Below are 22,817 nucleotides of genomic sequence, written 5' to 3' on the forward strand. Positions count from 1 at the left end.
TGGAATGTTAAAATCTTACTGGCAAAACAAGAAAGTGTGACTGGTATGATAACTAGAGTAGGGACAGTTATGGAAATCACAGAAAGGCAGTGAGATCACTGCCCAATTTGAGGAGAATTGACTTTTGTTTGAATAAAGTATCTTTCCATCAAAAGTCTAATCTTTGCTACTTTGGCAAATGAAAGAGCTCGGAAGTTGTATTTTTTTTTTCTTTCTTTTAAGGAGATCAAATGAGACACAGAGGTATGAGAATTTGCTCCAGATCAAACTTGAATGAAGCTACTTTTTGAGTAGTGAACCCTCAGAATGGGACCCCAATAGTGGTTGGATCATTTTCTCCTTTATTCCATAAAAATAGAACTCCATTATGAAGACAGGTTGAAATAGATTTTAAATTGTCATTGTCACAGTTGTCACCTATAACTCATGTGTAGAGAAACATTTTGCACTAGAACCTAAAAATGATGAATATAGCTTTCATCTCTAATAAACACTGACCAAAATCTCTCCCATCGTGGCTATCATCAAAAGGAGGTACAGTTAAGACAGAAATGGAACACAAATGATGAATTACTTTTCCCAATATGTAATGAATAAACTTTGGGACTGTTCTTAATAATAAATATGTATTAATTAGAGCATCTAAATGAATATGAAAGACATAAAAATATAAAAACAATAATTTGACTCATGAAGCACTTTTATAAAAGGTGAATATAATGTAATTAGTCCATGAGCTTTAAAGGGAAATGAGCTGCCTGGCTAGTGAGGGGACAAGATGCCAGAGGGTCACTACCCACTCAGGGTCACAGCTGTATTGCTGGATTGTTGGGCTCCTGTAGGCTTGGTCTGGCTCACATTTCTCCTGGTGGACTTTATTGTTCGGACTGCTTTTTTCACCCATTCAACTTGTGGATCAGCACAGACTTTAAGGCCACGTCTGGTAATAAATCTGCAATGCAAAGAAAAAATAGACAAAGTTAGTCACATCCTCAAAGCCTTGGGACCAGAAGTTAAGATCAGATCATATATAAGAGATCTTGTGCAGAAATGACTGGACAAAACAGTCTTTCAGATTCAGGAGAACATAAATGAAAATCTTTCCTCTGCAATCTATTTTCCCATAAAGGAGAAATAGCTCCAGGTAATACCCAGATCCCTGGCTCAGCATAAATTACAGGCTCCTTTTCTCATCATTGCTACCAGGTGATGTAATTAAACTGGACATTTGAGGTCATCTAGTCCAATTATTACATATCATCTTCTTTTCCAAATTAAAACACACTCATCTTATTTTCTGGACAAAAGGTCATTTCTTTATCATAGTTTTGGGGGTAAAGTTGCAATTGTGTGTTGGGAAGAGTTACTATTCTGAAGATGAGATCCTGGAAAGAGAACGGTACCATGTAGGCTAGTTGTTGACACTTCCTTGAGATATGGTAACTGATAAAATATGGCACTCTACTCCAGCCCACCATAAGGGCAGAGAAAGGCAGGGAAGGGGAAGGATGGGAAGGAAGGCATCCCACACCAGTGTGTCTCTATGGTCAAATCCTGATCTGAAACAGCCAGCTCTAAACCTAACCCTCGGGACTGAGCATATTATTCATCTGGTTCCCAGTTAGATTCTTCTGCTAAGATAAAGCAGAAAGGAGGGTGATAGTCTTCACTCGGTTGCCAATTTTTTGTCATAAACATTGTTTGGGGCTACGTAAAGGCATGGTTCATATGGAAAAACAGAAAGACTATTGGCTATGTTGGGGTTTTCCTCCTTGTTGACATTTTTCCTGAGGAGGGCAGCATTTCTATATACTGTGTTCCATCAAGCTCATATTTGGGAGAGAGAAACTCACATCACTGCTTTCATGGGGCCCTCCTTGATGGTGTAGGTCTTGATGTTTTTAATTGGCAGTCGCTGGGTAGTCAGACTCACACAGATGGTCTTTTCTAGAACTTCACTCCCCACACCTAGGAAAGAAAACCATGTAAATAAAAATAAAATATAATTTCTAATACTATAAATGTTTGAATGCTATAAATAAAACAACAAAGAGTGACATGATAAAGAATAATTTGGGAAAGGAACACTAAATATGGGAGAGGTAGCTCATTTTTGACTGAATAAATAAAGGCATTCTCATTTTAAATGGTAAAATGTAAAATATGTGAAAGAAGTAGTTCATAAAGTACTCCTCCTCAATAGAAATGGTCCAGGGGATTAAACTTTTTAAGTGTAGAGAACATCTTACATTAGAGAAGGGAGAATTACTTGGAAGAGTGAATAATAGTAAGGGTTTTCTAAAATCTAAAAAGAGTTTCTAAGTGCTGATTTCCTCCTAAGTTGAAGAGACTGGTATTTGCTTCTCAAGGAAGCAAATATTCTCAGAGACTATTTCTTAGAGAAATATTCAGCAAAAAAGCATCTAAAATAATAGCTGATGATGACAAAGCTTGAGCTACAGTGTTGCTGATATCAGAAGTCTTTCTATAAACATGAAACTGAGCAGAAGGTATTCACTAACATTGCTCTTCATCTCTCCTTCTCTCCATCACACAATATCCAGCCTGTACATTCTTAACCCTCTACATTTGCCTATTTATTTATTTACTTATTTTTTATTTTTTGCCAATTTATTTCTGATGCTGAACTATCTCTGAACCCAATGAAAGAGGGAAATACCGAAGTGTCTACAGTCTTCCTCAGTCTTCTTTCCCCTACCCATACATGGGTTTCCACCAAATGGTAGAATATTGTCTCAGAAAAATGCCAGCCAGCCATGGTTAAGACAACATTTGGCCTAAACTTTCTGTTTCATCAATATTTTTTTATTTGGGGCACAATTTCAGGGAGTTCCAGACATTGCCATCTCTATTTACGGACACCCTTGGCATCCACGATCAGGTTCAGATATTCTAGTCTAAGTAATAAGTCTACGGATTAAGAGGTTGAAAGGACAGTTAACTGAAACATTAATTATGCCCAAAGGATATTCTCTCTTGTTGCCAGAGCCACAAGGAGAAATACACTCCAACCAGCTGGGAAAAAATGATCCTTTAAGAAATATGTGTAGAATGCTCAGGTAAGTCTCAGTGTAGTTACGTCTCATCTGGGTATGTCTTGTAGGTTTATTTGACTGTATATAAGACATTGATATTTGTTAGCACTTATGGTCTCTTACAAACTCAAGAAATTGATCATCAGTGGGAACAACATTCATAGAAGTAATAATAGACTCTCCTACACACTTAAAGGTAATATTGATTTCCTGGGTATGAAGGTATGAGCTACCAGTCATTTTTGTTTTCATAGAAAACATTGATTTCCTTCAGAACATACACCCTCTAGCTCATTCCCGCATTGTGAACTGTCAAAATCTGGAGAATTTTCAAGATCAATACTAAATAGGCAAAAGCTTCAAAGTCGTCATCACCATTCCACAGCGAACATTAATCAAGAAGTTAGGACTTGTGTGGAAACCTGATAAGTGATTATAAGATTTATTTCATTTTAATCCCTGGTAAGCGTATCGGTTATAACATTCTTCTTATAGATAAGTAAGCATAGGCACAGAGAGGCGAAGAAATTTACCCCAAATCACCCAATTGTGAAAAATAGGAGCCCAGATTGTGACCAAGTTCTATCTTCAAAATCTACAGAGTCTCGTAGAGTAAATTATTCCCATTTTCACTAGGGAAGTCTGAGGCTAAGCTGGGCGAAAGTTTACTGCAGTCAAAGCTTGAGTCAAAACGAAAATGTGTGGCCACTGCCTGCATACATAGATACTCCTTATCTCATAAATAAGCTTTTGACTTACCTTCCACAGTGTCTGCAGCGAGACAGCAGATCCCGAGGAAGGCCAGGATGAGAAGTCTCATGGCTGAGGTCCTGATGAGCTGTGCAGCGAGAGGCTAAGGAACTGATCCTTTCAGTCTCCTTTATTCCTCCAGTGATCAGCGCACTTCCTGTGGTGAGAGGGCGCTTTCGAGGTGGGTGTGGAATCACGGAAAGTCTTTGCAATACTGATGCTTTCTTTGGTTGAAAAAAAAAGTTCCTTTGTCCCCACTCATACTAACCCAACACCTTGTGGCCTTTTCTCCTCCTCCTGTGGTTAACGTGTCCGCGAAACCAAATATGTGCACAGAAGAAACATAGTTGTCTCATCTCCTGCCACCAGTCTAAATTGAAACCTTCCACTGCACACATGCCAGTGTCATGGCCCAGCACAGGGACAGTGTAAAGGAAACAAGGTGGAGTGGTCCCTGTGGTCCATCTCCCCCACCTGCCTCATGTAACATCAGCTGTGACATGAGGCTTCCACCATTGTGGATCCTAAGCCCAGTGATACCTTAGGGAGGTGAAGGGATGCTGTTGCTTCCCTGAGTTCCTCACTCCTCTGCCTTAATCTTCTTATTTCTCTCCTCTGCCCTCATTCAAGTGATCGCCTTTCTTTACACCAGCCTCCCCACATACCCAAGAAACATTTCAATAATGATGATTGGAGCCTGTCTATATGCACAGGTTTGCCTTATTTTAACTTAATACATACCTTTTTAAAAGATTTTGAAAAGTTGTCCTCAGAAAAACTTTATTTTGGAAAAAAGAAAAAGGAAATTATCTATAATCTTACCATTCTGACTGTTTTCATTTTTATTTTTTTTCAATGAGTATCTATCGGTATATATATGTTTGCAGAGTTGAGACAATTATAAAGACTATTTTTACATCTATGTATATATGCTGCCATGTTTCTTCATAGTCTTCATGTTTCTACTCTAAATAAACACATGCACAGGCACTTAAACCAGCCCCTTATAACTTATTGTTATATAAACCACATCTGTAAGGTAAATTTTGATTAATTACACTGAATCTTTTGCTTTTAATCACCAGACGTAGGATTACTAGGCAAAATCATATGATCATCTTTATAACTCTTGCTACTTATTGACATATATACTTCCCAAAATGTAACTTCCATTTGCAATTCTTCCAGCAGGGTTTCAGTGTATCGGCTACAATAGAACCTATCTGGCGCTCAATTTGTTGTTCTTGGTTTTTGTCTTGTTTTATTTAACATAAGTATCTATAAAATGCATTTATTAATTATGTGTGTAGCTAAAAGGTTTTGTCATTACCATTCAGGGATATGAAAATAACATTCTGATTAAATATATGTATAGCTAAAAGTTTTTGCCATTGCTATTAAGGATATGAAAACTAATTCCTATATTTCTATAGAAATTATAGGTTAACCTCTAAGATGCTTTTCATTAATGGCATTTAATTTTCCACCCAGATTTTACTCAGAAATTCAAATAGCTTTTTAGTTATCTCCACGTGGCTATACTGTCAGTTCTTAAACTTTGAACACATCTTTCTACTCAAAATGCTTCTCCTCCTATTACTCTTTGACATCGAATAATGTGTTACCTACTATTCAATTTCCAAATACAGATTACTTGGGTCATCTTAGACTCATTGCTAGCCACCCATATGTTGTTCTCAACCAAGCTGGACTAAGTATACCTTCAAAGTAGCTCTTCTGTATGTCTTCTCCTCTCTCTCCACAATGCTCAAGGCAAGACCCCATCACTCTTTGTTAGGACTACTGCAGTATACCAACTGATTCCCCAGGTTTGGGTCTCCTCTGTTTCCAATCTATTTTCCACAGCATTGCCAGAGTAATCATTCTAAAGTCTTGATCTAATCAGGTTGTTTTCCTGCTGAGAACCTCTTTGCTAATTCCCATTGCCTACAGGATTCATTCATTGTCATATATAAAGGTGTTCAAGATATAACACTGCTTATTTTAAGACTCATTTTCCACCACTCATGCACATGCTCCAAAACCTCTAGCCTTAATAAATGTCTGTGCAGTCAACCAAATGGGCCATCCTCTCTTCTACTCCCAATATATTGCCTCCGTTTTCTGGAATGCCCATCCTAGCTCCCTACATAATTATTTGTAAACTCATCCTCTTTCTACAAGTTTTCCTGAATTCTCTAGATACAATTAAGTTGTGCCATCTTCTATGCTCTCTTGGAACTTTCTAGCCACCACTGTTCTACCACTAATCTCATTTTTATTCTCCTACTCAATTACATTTCTGCATCTCCCACTAGATGGCAGCCTGCTTGAGAGCAGGTATTTGACTCAGTGCTGTCTGGGTCTCCGGCACTAGCAGGAAGTTTGCTATATAGTGGACGCTCACCAAATGGTTTTTGAATAAATGAATTTTTCAAAAGACCAACATTATAATATTGTACATTAAGTAAAGGATGAACATCTAAAAACATAAAGCCTGAAGACTGTGCCTATGTCTTCCTCCCCTGTTTATAGTCAAATAGACAAACTGACCAATGGCTGAATTTTTACTTAGCATATTGAAATGGAATTTCTTACACTCTAAGAATGAATTACTCATTTCAGTTGTTCAAAGCATGCACTACAGTCTCTAATGGAGAAGAACTAAGTAACCAACAAAAAAGTAGAAACCTATTGCAAAATGGGCATAATCTGCTAATGTGGACGTTGATTGACAATCAGTTGAAAGATATTAGAACAAATTTTTCTCATCCTTGACTCCTCTCTTTCTCTTACATGCCACACCCAATCTGTCAGAAAATACTGTTGTTTCTCTGTCCTCAAAATACAATCTAAACCATTCTCATCACCCCAAGAGACCCAGCTCCAAGCCACCCTCACTTCTCATCTGGATTAACAGATTCATGCAACAGCGTCCTAACTGATTTTCCTAATTCCTCCCTTATTTGCTTTTGATCAATTTACCACCCTGACAAAGGTAATCATTTCAAAATGTAAGTAATATGTTACTTCTCTGCTCAAAAATCCTTCAATGGAGCACATTTTCATGAGTGAACAACAAAGTCTTTTTTTTTTTTTTTTTTTTTTTGCACAGGCTCCGGACACGCAGGCTCAGCGGCCATGGCTCACGGGCCCAGCCGCTCCGCGGCATGTGGGATCTTCCCGGACCGGGGCATGAACCCGTGTCCCCTGCATCGGCAGGCGGACTCTCAACCACTGCGCCACCAGGGAAGCCCCTCTTTTTTTTTTCTAAGTATTGTTTAATATATTTAGATGCTTTGCTCTATGTTAATCACTTGACCCTAGAGTAAAGGTTAAAGGGCAAAAGTATTAAAAATTAATATAGCTACCATAATTTGTTAATGATACAAAAAAAGAGGAAAATTAAGGCATCAAAAACATAAAGTGGAGTGGGGATTAAAATGGATAGAGTTTTTACATGCACACAACGTTATGTTGTCATAGTAGGCTGCTATATTTGTCAGATGTTTATGTAAGCCTCACGATAACCACAAAGCAAAAACTATATACACAGAAGAAAAGAGACAGGGATCAAAGCATATTACTATAGAAAATCATCAATTCACAAATAAATTCAGCAACAGAGGAAAAAAAAAACAAGTGGACTACAAAATAACTAGAAAACAACTGAGATGGTATTAGTAAGTCCTTAATTATCAATAATTACTTTAACTGTAAGTGGATTAAATTCTCCAATCAAAAGGCCTGAAGTGACTAAGTGGGTTTTTAAAAAAGACCCAAGTACATACTGCCTACAGAGACTCAATTCATTGTTAAGGACAAAAAACAGCTCAGAGTAAAGGGATGGAAGAAGATATCCCATGAAAATGGAAACCAAAAGGGAGCAAGGCTAGCTATACTTATATTTAGACAAAATAGACTTAGGTCAAAAACCATAACAACGTGACAAAGAATGTTATTTGTCTAGAATGTGAAGACTGTAAATATATACAGTCTTAACAAGGGTTTACACGTACCTCCATGACCTATGCTCTCATCTCCCATTTACTCTCTGACATCATCTCCTGCTACTCTTCCCCACTTCTTTCTCCACTGCAGTCACAATGACCTCCCTGGTGTTTCTCAGACATGTCAGCATGCTCCTGCCTTCAAGTCTTTTCACTTGCTGTTTACTTTGCCTGGTATTTTCTTCCCTCAGACATAAGCATGGTTCAGTCCCTTACCACCTTCAAGTTTTTGTTCAAATACTGCTTTCTTATTGTGGCTTTCCTGACCACGCAATTTAAAAGTGCACATGCATACCAATTCAGGTATCACTTGATTTCTCTTTGCTGCTCTACTTTCATTCATAGTACCTAGCACCTTCTAATATAACAATAATTTACTTTTTTATTATCCATCTTTTTCCTGGAGTTGTTTGCCTTTTTCATTTCCTCAGAGTCTAGGACAATGCCTGGCATAAAGAAGGTGCTGAATTAATATATACATTCTAAATGTAAATATATAAGAATGCATAAGTGTATGAGTGTGTGAGAAGTCATATGATCACATAAAATATTTGTACCTGCAAAGACTAGTACTCTGGAAGATCAGTACCATTTATATATGTGTGACCACAGAGTGGAATGGTAGAATTTTTTTTGAAGGAAAAAATTTTGGGGGGGAAGAAAGTATAAGCATGAAGGGTGAAAGTAAGAAAATTCAATATATTTTCTCTTTTCTTTTTACTGTATGGTCTGAATATTTTGATTCATCTGAAAAGAAAATTAATTCATATTTTATCATATGTAACATGTAATTCACATAAAAATTTCTTCTTCTGTAGAATGAATGTTTGTATAATATTCCATTTTTCTATTGGATAAGTTATTTTCTTATTGATGTGTATGATTTCTTTATGTATTTCCATACTAATTCTTTGTCTTTTATACGTGTTGCAAATATTTCCTCTCAGTTGGTAGCTTATCTTTTCACTTCCTTTATGATGTCTCTGATGGGCAAAAAAAATATTAATACCAATGTAACCAAATTTATCTATATTTTATTCTATGGTTAGTACATTTGTGCTTTAATAAAATATTTTCTTCCCCAAAGTCAACAAAACTTACTCCACAGAAAGTTTTAAAGTCATGTATTTGACACTTAAATTTTTAACATTTCTAGTGGTTGTTTCTGTCTGTAGTGTGAGATAGAGATCCAAATGAATTTTTTTCCTCTTTAGATAACTGAATTTTCTAGCTCTGGTTTTGAATAGTTCTTCCTTTACCCATGCTACCTGTCACATATTAAAGTTCCACATACATGTGCACCTCTTTCAAATTCTCTGTTGCGTTGGTAAATCTGTCTATCCTTGACTCATACCATTCTATTACTATTTAATTACTATAGGCTTATAATTTAACCTTAATTTCTAGTAGGGAAAACCCCCTTTCCTTAATCTTTTTCTTCAGAAGTGTCTTGGCTTAAGCTCACTGGTGATCATGAAAATGTAAATCAAACCACAGTGTGACCCCACTTTATTCGCATTCAAATGGCCAAATTAAGTCTAACAGTACTACTGTGATGGCAGGGATATGGAACAACATGAATTACTCATGGCATTAGAAATTGGTACAACACTTTGAATAGCAGTTTGGCATCATTGTGTGAAGCTACACATTTGCATATCCTGAAGCTCCAGAAATTCCACTCCTAGATGTATACTTAGAGAATATCAAAAGGAAGGAGCACATAGATAGGAGATATTTGAAATGCTCAAGTTATCTGAAATGTTAAGTTGGAGGTAGGTTACTAGTGGAACATTACACAACTTAATTAATTGTATAAAAGAAGGTCATATGTAGACCAATGATGGTAACCTATAATTCCATAACTCAAATTGGACTAACTGCTATAACAAGCAAACAAAACTCTCACTGCCATAACACCAGAAAAAAAAAAGTTTACCATTCACTCACACAAAAGTCAGTGCAGAAGTGCCTAGCAAATTGTCTTTCTTAAGGGCTCTTCTTCAAAATGTGACTCAGGAATCTAGTATGCTTGTACCTTTGAGCAAAACTAACCCTTACGGCCTGGGAGTCTTTTTCTTCCAGCTTCAGAAAGGAAATGAAACAACACAAAAAAGCACACCTACTCTTAATTACTTTGATCTGGAACTGAAATTTTTTTCTTTGGTCACATTTCACTTGTAAGAACCAGTTGTCTGGTCCCATCCTAGAAGCAAGGACAGAGGGGAAGAATAGGGTGCATCTGGGAAATGTGATCTAGATCTGTGTTTGGAAAGAAGAGCAGTTAAGGTCTAGTATGCCCTGCCTCAGCCATACAAGTAGCTAAGGACTCAAGGGCATTAGCCATTTATGAATAACAATATTATAAATTAAGTAGAATTATTATCTATACTTTATAGATGAGAAAATGGAGGCTAGGAGAAGTTAAGTAATCCACTCACAATCCCAAAGCTTAGTGATAACAGAGTGAAGATTCAAACTCAGATCTGCCAGATGTCAAGGCCTAAGCTTTTAAACAGTGTGCTAGGCTGTCAGATATTCTCTAATGCACTTACAGTTCCCTATTGATAGTCTCTAGGTTATTTCCTTTCTAAACCCCAGACCACACAGCAACAAGGATAGCCATGTTCTCCTTCTCAATGGTGAAAAACTGATACCATTTCCACTAAGATCAGGAGCAAGATAAGGTTGCCCACTCTCACCACTATTATTCAACATAGTTTTGGAAGCTTTAGCCACAGCAATCAGAGACGAGAAAGAAATAAAAGGAATCCAAATTGAAAAAGAAGAAGTAAAACTGTCACTGTTTGCAGATGGCATGATATTATACATAGAGAATCCTAAAGATGTTACCAGAAAACTACTAGAGCTAATCAATGAATTTGGTAAAGTAGCAGGATACAAAATTAATGCACAGAAATCTCTTGCATTCCTATACACTAATGATGAAAAATTTGAAAGAGGAATTAAGGAAACACTCCCATTTACCATTGCAACAAAAAGAATAAAATACCTAGGAATAAACCTATCTAAGGAGACAAAAAAACCTGTATGCAGAAAACTATAAGATGAAAGAAATTAAAGAAGATACAAACAGATGGAGAGATACACCATGTTCTTGGATTGGAAGAATCAACATTGTGAAAATGACTCTACTACCCAAAGCAATCTGCAGATTCAGTGCTATCCCTATCAAACTACCAATGGCATTTTTCACAGAACTAGAACAAAAAATTTCTCAATTTGTATGAAAACACAAAAGACCCCAAATAGCCAAAGCAATCTTGAGAAAGAAAAACAGAGCTGGAGGAATCAGGCTCCCTGACTTCAGACTATACTACAAAGCTACAGTAATCAAGACAGTATGGTACTGGCACAAAAACAGAAATATAGATCAAGGGAACAGGATAGAAAGCCCAGAGATAAACCCCCGCACATATGGTCACCTTATCTTTGATAAAGGAGGCATGAATATACAATGGAGAAAAGACAGCCTCTTCAATAAGTGGTGCTGGGAAAACTACACTACAATGGACAGCTACATGTAAAAGAATGAAATTAGAACATGTAAAAGAATGAAATTAAAACACTCCCTAACACCATACAAAAAAATAAACTCAAAATGGATTAAAGACCTAAATGTAAGGCCAGACACTATAAAACTCTTAAAGGAAAGCATAGGCAGAACACTCTATGACGTAAATCACAGCAAGATCCTTTTTGACCCACCTCCTAGAGAAATGGAAATAAAAATAAACAAATGGGACCTTACGAAACAATGAAACTCTCTCACTTCATCCCAGCTTACCCCTACCCCTTCCCATGTCCTCAAGTCCATTCTCTACATCTGTGTCTTTATTCCTGTCCTGTCCCTAAGTTCTTCATAACCATTTTTTTTTACACTCCTGTGTATGTGTTAGCATACAGTATTTGTTTTTCTCTTTCTGACTTACATCACTCTGTACGACAGACTCTAGGTCCATCCACCTCACTACAGATAACTCAGTTTCATTTCTTTTTATGGTTGAGTAATATTCCATTGTATATATGTGCCACATCTTCTTTATCCATTCATCTGTCGATGGACACTTAGGTTGCTTCCATGTCCTGGCTATTGTAAGTAGAGCTGCAATGAACTTTGTGGTACATGACCCTTTTTTGAATTATGGTTTTCTCAGGGCATATACCCAGTAGTGGGATTGCTGGGTCATATGGTAATTCTCTTTTCAGTGTTTTAAGGAACCTCCATACTATCCTCCATAGTGGCTGTATCAATTTACATTCCCAGCAACAGTGCAAAAGGGTTCCCCTTTCTCCACACCCTCTCCTGCATTTACTGTTTGTAAATTTTTTTTTTTTTTTTTTTTTTTTTTGCTGTACGCAGGCCTCTCACTGCTGTGGCCTCTCCCGTTGTGGAGCACAGGCTCTGGACGTGCAGGCTCAGTGGCCATGGCTCACGGGCCCAGCCGCTCTGCGGCATGTGGGATCCTCCCGGACCGGGTCATGAACCCCTGTCCCCTGCATCAGCAGGCAGACTCCCAACCACTGTGCCACCAGGGAAGCCCTGTTTGTAGATTTTTTGATAATGGCCAGTCTGACTGGTGTGAGATGATACCAAATACTAGTTTTGAAAGTTATTCTGTGAAAAAGGAAGACAGGGGTCCATTTCCAGTAAGTTTGGGAAATTTTGTGTTTTATTAAATCACAGTGTATATCACCATATTAAGGGCTCTGAGAAGAACTGCAGTAAAATTCAGCTAACCCAGATTTTCCTAAATATTTTTAACTTACAGAACACTTTTTCATAGAAGACTTAAACCAACTGGAGACGTGTTTTAGAGATACTAATCCAGAGTGTTGGTATCTACTTAGGAGGGTCATAATAAAACTTAGGTGTGATAGGAGTGGGTGCTAAAAATAGTCACTGTCCAAAACTAGAGCCTGGCCTAGAGCAAGGGAGGTTGGAAATATTTTGATGGTGAATTCAACACAGGTATAGAACTTGATGCTAGTTGGAAATCCAATTGTATTATACATTTTTCAGTTGATTTACCCAGCCAGGGGAGAAATCTTGACTCTGTGGCAGTTTTCTCCATGATTACTACTCTGTTTCTGCTTACTTTCCAATAAAATGTGTAATTGTACATCTTGTTTTTCTCACAGCTTAGAAAAAATATTAGATCCTAATCAGTAACCAGTTAAAACAGTAACTGATGTTTTTTCTTTCAGAAACTGCTAACAATGAGTGCTTAACTTTTACAGGATTTTTTTTTGTACACTTAAGTTGAGATACTGTGCAAAGAGAATTAATTTTTTTCTCCTGAAAACAAGAATTATATAGAAAATATCTATTTATTTCACTGGCATGAACTTTGAGTAATTAATTATAGTCAAATCTGTAAAATTTTATTTATTAAACTGAGTCACTGGATTTTTTTAAATTAGTGAATTCTAATGAGCTGTGCCGCACAGATATTATCTCTAAATGATAGATACTGTTAATAAGTCTATACTAGTAGCATAGCACATACACCCACCTCATGTTTTGTAAATAAATTTTCATCAGAACACATCAATGCCCATTTGCTTACATTTTTACTGGATGCTTGCACACTGCAACAGCAGAGTTGGTGAGTTGGTCTTCAAAGGTTAAAATATTTGCCGTTATAGAGTTTGCTGACCCCTGGGTCACCCCCTGATTTGTATGTATTATTGAAACCAAGCTATGTTTAATATACTATCAATGATGTAAAACATGCAGAGAGAGAAAAAAAGACTAAATAAGTAAACCAAAACATTTCCGCGCATTCCCTTAGGAAGTTATCAAGTTCATGGTCAGGCTGGCAGAGTGAGGAAGACATCCAGTAAGAGCTAGCGTCTGACATTTCAATTCCCTGTGTCATTTATTAGCTATTTAATTTATTTATTCTTTATTAATAAAAGTATATGCCACTAGCAGGCAGGCACTTTGTCATTAGGTAGGTTTGTATTCACCTTTGTTCCTTGATAAAAGGTACAGTCACCAAAAAGGACTCAAATTTCTAAAAATGTTTGTGGTTATCGAAAGTTTAAAAACTACTGCTCTCCACTATATGGGAATGTGTTACTCAGGGCCAGGGATCCACAGGATCAAGCAGGATCAAGGTGACAGAGGAAACACTGCATGTTGGTCACTGTACAGAAGTTGCTTAAACATAGTCTTGCTTACATTGTTCATTGTTCACAGATCAATGAGGAAGCTGGACAGAACAGGCAATCTAGTCAAAGTAACCAACTCTCCAGGGAAGCTTAGATTGGGACGAAGAAGTGTGCTTAGTCTCTATGATGTCAAGTCGATCACTTTGTCGGGAATTAAAATTAGTAAGCACAGGAGTCATTTTTGGTTTTGTTTTCCTTTTTTCCAGAAGTCGGCATTTTGTGGTGCAGAATTCAAACATTTATGGATTTCCTAAACTGGATGTCAGGTAGACTCAATCTGCCTGGAAAGAAATATACCTGAGGCCCAACATCCATGGGCAGCAGCCATCCCAAGGAGCCTTTCCTTGAGAAGCCACATACTGCAATGGAAACCACGAGCTGTAAAAGCAGATCATTCAATCTTATCCTGATCCTGGTTCAGTTGATACAAGATGTGTTACATGAAGAAGAATCAAGATCATCCCCACCTCACAGATATCAGAATTAGAAATGGAACATATAACTTGTCTGGATCATAGGAGGAACTCAATAAATGGTAGTGATTACAATCAAAAGATAGACACTGAAACCATCACAAAGACTCTGACCCTAGAACCAAGTCTGTCAGAGAAGTTGGTGACAAAGAGAGGAAAGTGGTCTTTATCAGAGTTTATGATTTTATTTTTATGAATACTAACGATTGATTTTTTGGAGTCAGCCAAACCTATGATCCTCTGTTTCCCTTACCTGATCTCCTCCCCATATTTGAAATACCAGGAGGAAGATGTATGTCACTAGACACCTTTAACCTCAAGCAGGAAGACATTTCCATCTTCCCAGTGAAAGGATCAGTCACAAATACAATAAGACCTCTTTATTGTGGAAATATTTGTATGTGAGTGTTATGGATTACCTAACTCTCTGAGTAACCAAAACAATTTTTAACTTTATTCTTTACTGAAAATTTTTCCAATTTTTTTTCTGATAGAGCAGAGGAAAAAAACTGAATCTTTAATGTCAGAGCCTCAGTCAACACATTTAATATTAGTGCCACAGGCCAATGACCGATATACAGAACCTAGAAGGATTCTGACAATGTATGCATTCACTTAAAGAACATATGATACTAGATTGAATCTGAGTGGGTCCTCAATTTGTTTGATTGTAAAAACAAATTGATCAAATGTTGTCTTATCAGAGGTTTATCCTGGTTATTCCATATAAAAGAGCAGTTACCATCCCACTACTAAAATTTCTCGTCACCTGCTTTATTTGGACTCATAGCTCTTATCATCACCTTTGACACATCTTTGTATATTCTGTGTATTGTCCTTCTCTCTCCACCAGAATATAATGTCCTAAGAGCTGAGACTGTTTCAGTCTTGAATTCTCAGTGCCTATAATGTAGGAACTCAATAAGCATTTATTGATTAACTAAATGAATAGAAATGAATTTTCTTCTTTCTTCAAAGAACTAAAAAAAGAAGCCCTGTTCAATTTAACTTGGAGCAAACTATTATGCTTTACACTGATAGTATCCTAGTATGATGAAATATGTGCAGAGGGAAAAGGTTAAAGTATATGGGGATTAGAATAGATCTTAAAAGTGATCTAGCCAATCCACTATCTTTTTATGAATGGGAAAACAAATTACACTTATGGATGCACACAGTTCAATGCATTCTGAGAAATGAATGCACCTCTGTAACTAGTACCACAAGACATAGAACATTTCTGTTGCCCTTTGTGTCCTTTCCCACCCAATCCTCTCCATCCCTGGGCCCAGGCAACAACTGATCTGCTTTCTGTCACTGTAGATTAGTTTTCCTGTTCTAGAATTTTATATAAATGGAAGCATATAGTGTGTCATCTTTTGAGTCTGCTTTCTTTTACACAGCATTGTGTTTTCAAGATCCACCTATATTGTTCCATGCATCTGAAGTTCGTTTAATTTTATTGCTGAATACTATTTCATGGCATGGATTTAGAACAATTTGTTTATCTAGTCACCTGTTGATGGACATTTGGGTTGGTTCTAGTTGTGGGCTTTTATTAATAAAACTGCTGTGAATACTCTTAAAAAGCAAATTGCAGTTATGGGCAACCCCAGGAAACATGCTTATTCTGTCATAGCTCTTGGTAGGTCTCAGTGGAAGCGAGAAGAAAGACCATTACCAATAAAAAAAATGTGATCTATATGGGGGAGAATGATTAATGCATTTCTTTGTTTGCTTTTCCAACTACACAAGACAGAGCCCCCATGGAAAAGGTACACAGAGATAGGTTCATGTGGTGGATGCATGCTTGCACGCTAGTCTTCCCCCATCACCTGTAGTGGCTCCTTTTCTGAGATCCTCTTCGCAGTTCACTGCATCCAACCGGGACAGACATTAAAGTAAAATTAAGTATGAACTGCATTGTGACCTGGGGAATACACACAACTCTAACCCATCTACTTCCCTTCTTTCTGTAAATGACATTACTCAAGTAACTTTTAAAACTTTCAAAGTGTAGATCATCGTCTTTTTAAAAGCTGTGTTTTGTACACGTAGTTGCATTATACAGTTTCTTATATATGGTATTTTAATATCTTTCATAATAAGCCATAACTGTAAAGCTGTTCCTGCAAATTTCCCTATAATACTTACAAAAGTTTTATACTGCCCTTTGCTACTCAGGTGAGTTTATTTACCTTTTCCTTCTCTTTATGACAGTGATTATTTTCCTTTGGGTCAAAATCAATAGTCTACAGAAATGAGTCACCACACCTGCACTAACATCTACACTCCCAGAGCCTGCCCTTTTTTTAGTTCTTGTTTCTTCTTTCTTTCTTCATGTCGTTTATATTATCCCTGCTGTAGGAATTTACTTAATCCTTGTATTTTTATCTCCTATGGAATAGCAAAGTCCATTAATTACTGAGTTTACCATCAAAACCAAAGATGCAATCATACTCCCACTGTTAGAATCAGTTGATAGTCCTAACACTTAAAAAATAAATCTTTAGATATTCAGCATCTGGATTTTTCTTACATAGTCAAAATAAATTTGTTAGGGGTATTTACATTTGCATAACTGACATGAAAGGAGTTTAATAAATGTGTAAACTTTGCTTATTTAGTGCTTAAAAAGTTAGTGTGAGGGGCTGCCCTGGTGGTGCAGTGGTTGAGAGTCCGCCTGCCGATGCAGGGGACGCGGGTTCGTGCCCTGGTCCGGGAGGGTCCCACGTGCCGCGGAGCAGCTGTGCCCGTGAGCCATGGACGCTGGGCCTGTGCGTCCGGAGCCTGTGCTCCGCAACGGGAGAGGCCACAACAGTGAGAGGCCCGCGAACCGCAAAAATAAATAAATAAATAAATAAATAAATAAATAAATAAATAAGTTAGTGTGAGGAAATGCTAATCCGTTTAGTAAACAGTTCCTAGAAGTGAATGTATTGAAAGCAATTAGAAAAAGTTACACGTGTGCTTTACGTATTTCTGGAAGGTATTTTGGTATTTCCACCAAAAAAAAAGCGCACGTATGGAAATTCAAGGAAGAAAATATCAAAATGAAGAAGACTTTTCTTTTCCATTCAATGGGGAGAAGAGAGTGAATTAATTATTCAGGTATTATGCCTATAATGGAGTTAGTCATTGAAATATATTAATGTGGGTTTTTTCCCTTTCCACATTGGTGTCTGTAGTGGGTATTTGCCAGAATGGTGGCAATATGACTTCCTATTTCTATGGACATTCCCCTATAATAGTGCTTTTCCTCAACGTAGAGTCCTGAGTCCATCTCCAACCTGCCATTGTCATATGGCTTAGACTGAGCCAATCAAACTACCACTACAAGTTTGGATTTAGAAGAGTTCACTATGCAGATAGAAGGCTCCACATATCCATATTTTGCAAGAGTTTTATGATTGTGAACAAAAGCCTTGGAGTTTGTTTTTAACTAACTGTTTAAAAACCTTTTTATTGGAATATTATTGATTTACAATGTTGTGTTAGTTTCAGGTGTACGGCAAAGTGAATCAGTTATACATACGAATATATACACTCTTTTTTATTGGCTTTATCTTTAAGAGCAGTTTTAGTTTCACAGCAAAATTAAGCAGAAAGTACAGAGTCCCCATATATCCCCTTGCCCCACACACATGTATAGCCTCCCCCTATCATCATCCCACACCAGAGGGGTCCATTTGTTCCACTGATGAACCTACATTGACACATCGTCACCCAAAGTCCACAGTTTCCCATTAGGACACAATCTCTGTGTTGTACATTCTATGGGCTTTGACAAATGTACCCACCCTTTACAGCTTCATACAGAATAGTTTTACCACCCCAAAACTCACCTGTGCTCCACCTATTCATCCCTCCCTCAGGCTAAATTTCTGGAAACCACCACTCTTTACTGCCTCCATAGTTTGCCTTTTCCAAAATGCCATATAATTAAAATCATATATTATGTAGTCTTTTCACTTTGACTTCTTGCACTTAATAGTGTATTTTTAAGTTCCTTCCATGTCTTTTGTGACTTGATCGCTCATTTCTCTTTACTACTGAATAATATTTTATTGTATGGATGTAGCACAGTTTATTTATCCAGTCACCTATTGAAGGACATCTTGGTTGTTTCCAAGTTTTGGCAAATTTGAAAAAAGCTATTAAAACTCCATATGCAGGTTGTGTGTGAGCACATTTTCAACTCATTTGGGTACATTCCAAGGATCACAAGTGATGAATCATATGGTAAAACTACGTTTAGCTTTGTGAGGAACTACCAAACTATTCAAATGTGTCTGCACCACTTTTCATTCCCACCAATAATGAATGAGAATTCCTGTTGCTCCAAATCCTTGCCTTCATTTGGTGTTGTTAGTGTTTTCAATTTTTGCCATTCTAATAGGTGTGTAGTGTTGTGTTATTATTATTTTAATTTGCAATTTCCTGATGAGGTATGACATTGAGCATCTTTTCCTTTGTTTATTTTCCATCTGTATATCTCCTTTGGTGAGGTGTTTGTTAAGATCTTTTGCCTGGGTTACTTAGTCAAGTTGTTTTTTCTTAGTGTTGAGTTTTAAGAGTTCTATGTGTGCTTTAGATAACAGTCCTTTATCAGATATGTCTTTTGAAAATATTTTCTCCTAAACTGTGGCTTATCATCTCATTCTTTTGACAGTCATTCACAGAAGTTTATCATTTTAATGAACTCCAACTTAATTTTTTCTTTTAAGGAGCATGACATTGGTGTCATACCCAAAATAAAAAAAAAAAATCTCCAAACCCACGGTCATCTAGATTCTCTCCTATATCATCTTCTATGTGTTTAATAATTTCCATTTTACATTTAGGCCTATGATATGTTTTGAGTTATTTTTCTCATGAAATGCATAAGGTCTATGTCTATTTTCTTTTTTTTTTTTTTTTTTGCATGTGGATGCGCAGTTGTTCCAGAACTATGTGTTGAAAAGATTATTCTTTCTCCAACGATTTGCCTTTGCTTCTTTGTCAAAGATGAGTTGACTATATTTGTGTAGATCTCTTTCTGGGCCCTTTTTTTCTTCCACTGATAAAATTGTCTATTCTTCTGCCAATACAACACTGTCTTAATTACTGTAGTCATAGAGTCATGACTGTGAGAACCCACCTGTAGGTAGTCCCACAGTGTAATTTGGTAATTATTCTTCAAAAGCATGCTCTATTGTTTGCAACCAAGAACTCACAGGGAACGAATGATCTCCAAAGACAGTCAAATGTATTTTCTTGATAGTAAGTTGCCAAACAATTAGCTCTTTATTATTCTTCTTGAGGCAATATGATATAGATAAAGGAAATGGGATTTAAAATCAACGGACCTGAGTCTAAGTTTTGGTTTTGCCTATGGCTAACTGTACGATGCTAGGAATCACCTAACTCTTCCAAATCTCTGTTTATTCTTCTGATAATGGGAATAATTTCTGTGTCATAAGGTTATTTTTGAGAAGTAAGTGATACTAATCAAAACACTTGACAGGTAATAGAAAGCCCTCAATTAAAGCTCTTTACATTTACTGTCTGCCAAGATGATCTTCTTACTCCAAAGTATTGTACCTAAAAGATAAGGTAAGGCTTTCTATTTGATTGGATGTACCAGCTTAAGAACACTGGTAACAATAGAGAAAATAATTGAATATTTTAAGGAAATACAAAAAGTTTTAGCATGAGTAAGCTGAATTTTTTAGTAGTAACAGCTCTATAATTTAAAAATAATAATTAATTATTAGTATAGGATTCAAACAAAAGAAAGGATCAATATATCTTGTGACTAAGGTAGATCCATATACGTTGCATGTTTAGACTAGGTATTGTTGGAAGACTTCTCTTATCTGTTCTAGTTAGTTAAGGATCTGCAGAAGTGGTATTTTTATAAGCAACAATAAGCTTATATGGTCTACTTATTTCTGTTGAAAAACAATTTTATTTTTTCTGTATTATATAAAGTTTAATTAATAGTAATTATAGAAAATTGCTTGAAAAACAGAAAAGCAAAAATAAAGGTAATATCATCTATAATTCTACTATCCAGGGATAACCATTCCCAGTGTTTAGGTGTCTATCTTTCCAGAATATTTCTTATGCATTTAGGTAGAGAGATAGATGACAAAAATAAGAATATACTATATATTCTGTTCCTTAACCTGTTTTCTTTTCACCTAAAAACATTCATAAGCATATTCCACAGATACATAACGGCATCATTTTTAACGACCATTGAGAATCTCTTAAATGCATGTAACAAAATTTATTTAACTAGTCTCCTGCTGATGGATATTTAGATAAGTTTAATGAGAGAGAGGGGGTTATTACCAAAACTGCAATAAACATCCTTTCCCATATATCTTTGTGTACTTGACCAATCATTTCTTTAGGCAAATTACCAGAAGCACAGCTGCCATGTTACATAAATGGTATCCACTGGTCTTAGCATCACCCTCATCTGTGGAGGAGCATCATTATACTCCCAGAATCCACTTCAATTAAAAAGAATAAAAGTAAGTCTGGGGTTCTTTTTGATAACATAGCACAAAATAATGGTAGAAGTGACCCTACTAACAGCACTAGCACTGCTGCTGAAGCCTGGTTATTCATTTCTTCATCCTAAGAGAATAGCAATGATGCTATTAACGGAGTATCATACCACGGCTGCTGTTTTCTTATCAGATCTGTGTGTGTGTGTGTGTGTTTCTCTGTCTCTCTCTCTTTCTCTGCCCCTAGAAGTATGTATGCACGAATATACTACCCCTAAAGCATAGTCTAATCCACAGTAGGTCTATGTGGTTTGTTGAAAGTAACCAAAAGTTCAGTGAAATTTCATCACTAGTGGTGATGAATACTTTCAAAACCATTAGTCCTTAGACTCAGACCACCATCAGATATTCCTCAGAGGCTAAGCTTAGTCATATTCACAAAACTTTCTCCAGTCACTGCTTGCTGTCTCTAAAATCAGGCAATCCAGATTACTTTTCTCAATTTATCTGCTTTCTCCATATGTTTCCATGAATTCTAATACTAGGCTACTTAAGCAGAAGTTAAAACAACCTGTTCAGTGCAAAAATTTGCTTTTTGAAACGAAAAGGGGGAAAAGAATTAGAGGATGCACTTTCATTAGGCATGGGAGCAGGTAAATGTAGGGATTTAATAATTTTTCACTACAAATTCCTACACTTAGATCTTCTGAAAAATGTAGCAGACTTAAAACACAAAAGAAAAATATTTCCCTAATTTATACTCTTCACTGCCAAAAACTGGTTCAGAAAGACAATGAACATAGAATCACTATGGAAAGTTACCAGGACAGAATTTCCATTCCAAAGTTCCACAGAAGCAAATTTCCTTGTGGGCATCTTGTAAAAGATTATAAATTTGTATTTGAATATATACTAGAGTTTATGATAAGAAAATTTCTATGGACAGGTTTATGCCCAAGAAAATAATATTCATGGACAACCACAGAACTTGAGCATGAGCAAATTTTTCTTCATAGATCAAAAAGAAATGGCTGAAAAAGCTGGGAGTGTTTGGACCAAAGCAGAGAGATGCTCAGGAAGACAGACTGATCTTTACCTATTGGCAAGGGATTGCTTGTAATCATATGTTCCACTGGATCAATCTAGAGTGCATGGGAAGAAAGTACCAGAGGAGAACCATCAAGAAAACTGGTATGTCTACTTTAGGAGGAGTTTCTCACCCTAGAGGTGTTAAGTACAAGCTGACAATGCTTACAGAAGGTACTATAATGTGGAGCCATTTAATCAAGCAGTTCAGACCAGGAAGTCTATTGAAGTTGTAGAACCAAGTGTGTAGTTTCAGACTCCAGAATACCCAGTTTACACAATATTTAATGTAATATGATTTCATTTATGGAATATCTACCTCCGAGAAGTAATATACTGTAGTGGTTAAGGGCCAACTTGAATGCTGTATTTATAGCCAGATTGATCATTTGGTAACTGTGTGACCTTCAGTCAGTTACTGAATGCACTTAATCTGTCTGTGCTTCAGTTTCCTTCTCTATGTAAAATGAAAGTAATAATACTGATTACCATATGGAGCTGTTGCAAGAATTAAATGAGCTATTAGCACATGCAAATTACTTAGAGTTGTTCCTGGAACAGATAAAGCATTCAATATATATTAGTTGATGTTATTAATATAATGCTAGTATTATGCAAAATGTTATGTACAAGAGAGTAAAAGTTATTAAAAGAATATTTTAGAGTCATGTTATGTGAGGATAATTACCTACTTGATTCAGTAATGAAAGAAGAAAACACTTGCTTTTGCTTAAATGACTCAAC

The 22,817-nt window shown here is 36.6% G+C and overlaps 1 protein-coding gene across 1 annotated transcript; it reads right to left on the minus strand.

The window, feature by feature from the left end:
- Nucleotides 1–320: 320 nt before the first annotated feature.
- Nucleotides 321–5,028, minus strand: LOC149750525 (lymphotactin-like). Its single transcript, XM_089911491.1, has 3 exons — nucleotides 3,816–5,028; nucleotides 1,854–1,968; nucleotides 321–952 (listed from the first exon to the last, which is right to left on the minus strand). The coding sequence occupies exons 1-3, from the start codon at nucleotides 3,874–3,876 to the stop codon at nucleotides 793–795; spliced, it is 336 nt and encodes a 111-aa protein (XP_089767617.1). The 5' UTR covers nucleotides 3,877–5,028; the 3' UTR covers nucleotides 321–792.
- Nucleotides 5,029–22,817: the final 17,789 nt, after the last annotated feature.

Source organism: Delphinapterus leucas, chromosome 1 (genome assembly GCF_059928025.1).
Source record: "Delphinapterus leucas isolate spDelLeu-1000000601 "Yukka" chromosome 1, BTC_Dleu_Yukka2, whole genome shotgun sequence".
Taxonomy (NCBI): domain Eukaryota; kingdom Metazoa; phylum Chordata; class Mammalia; order Artiodactyla; family Monodontidae; genus Delphinapterus; species Delphinapterus leucas.

Bases quoted from the DNA above. Each gene is read 5' to 3' on its own strand.
- LOC149750525 (XM_089911491.1), bottom strand. From the start codon at position 3,876: ATGAGACTTCTCATCCTGGCCTTCCTCGGGATCTGCTGTCTCGCTGCA. The intron at 1,969-3,815 runs GTAAGTCAAAAG...TTTCTTTCCTAG, and splicing joins CGCTGCAGACACTGTGGAAG to GTGTGGGGAGTGAAGTTCTA. The intron at 953-1,853 runs GTGAGTTTCTCT...TTTGCATTGCAG, and splicing joins GGCCCCATGAAAGCAGTGAT to ATTTATTACCAGACGTGGCC.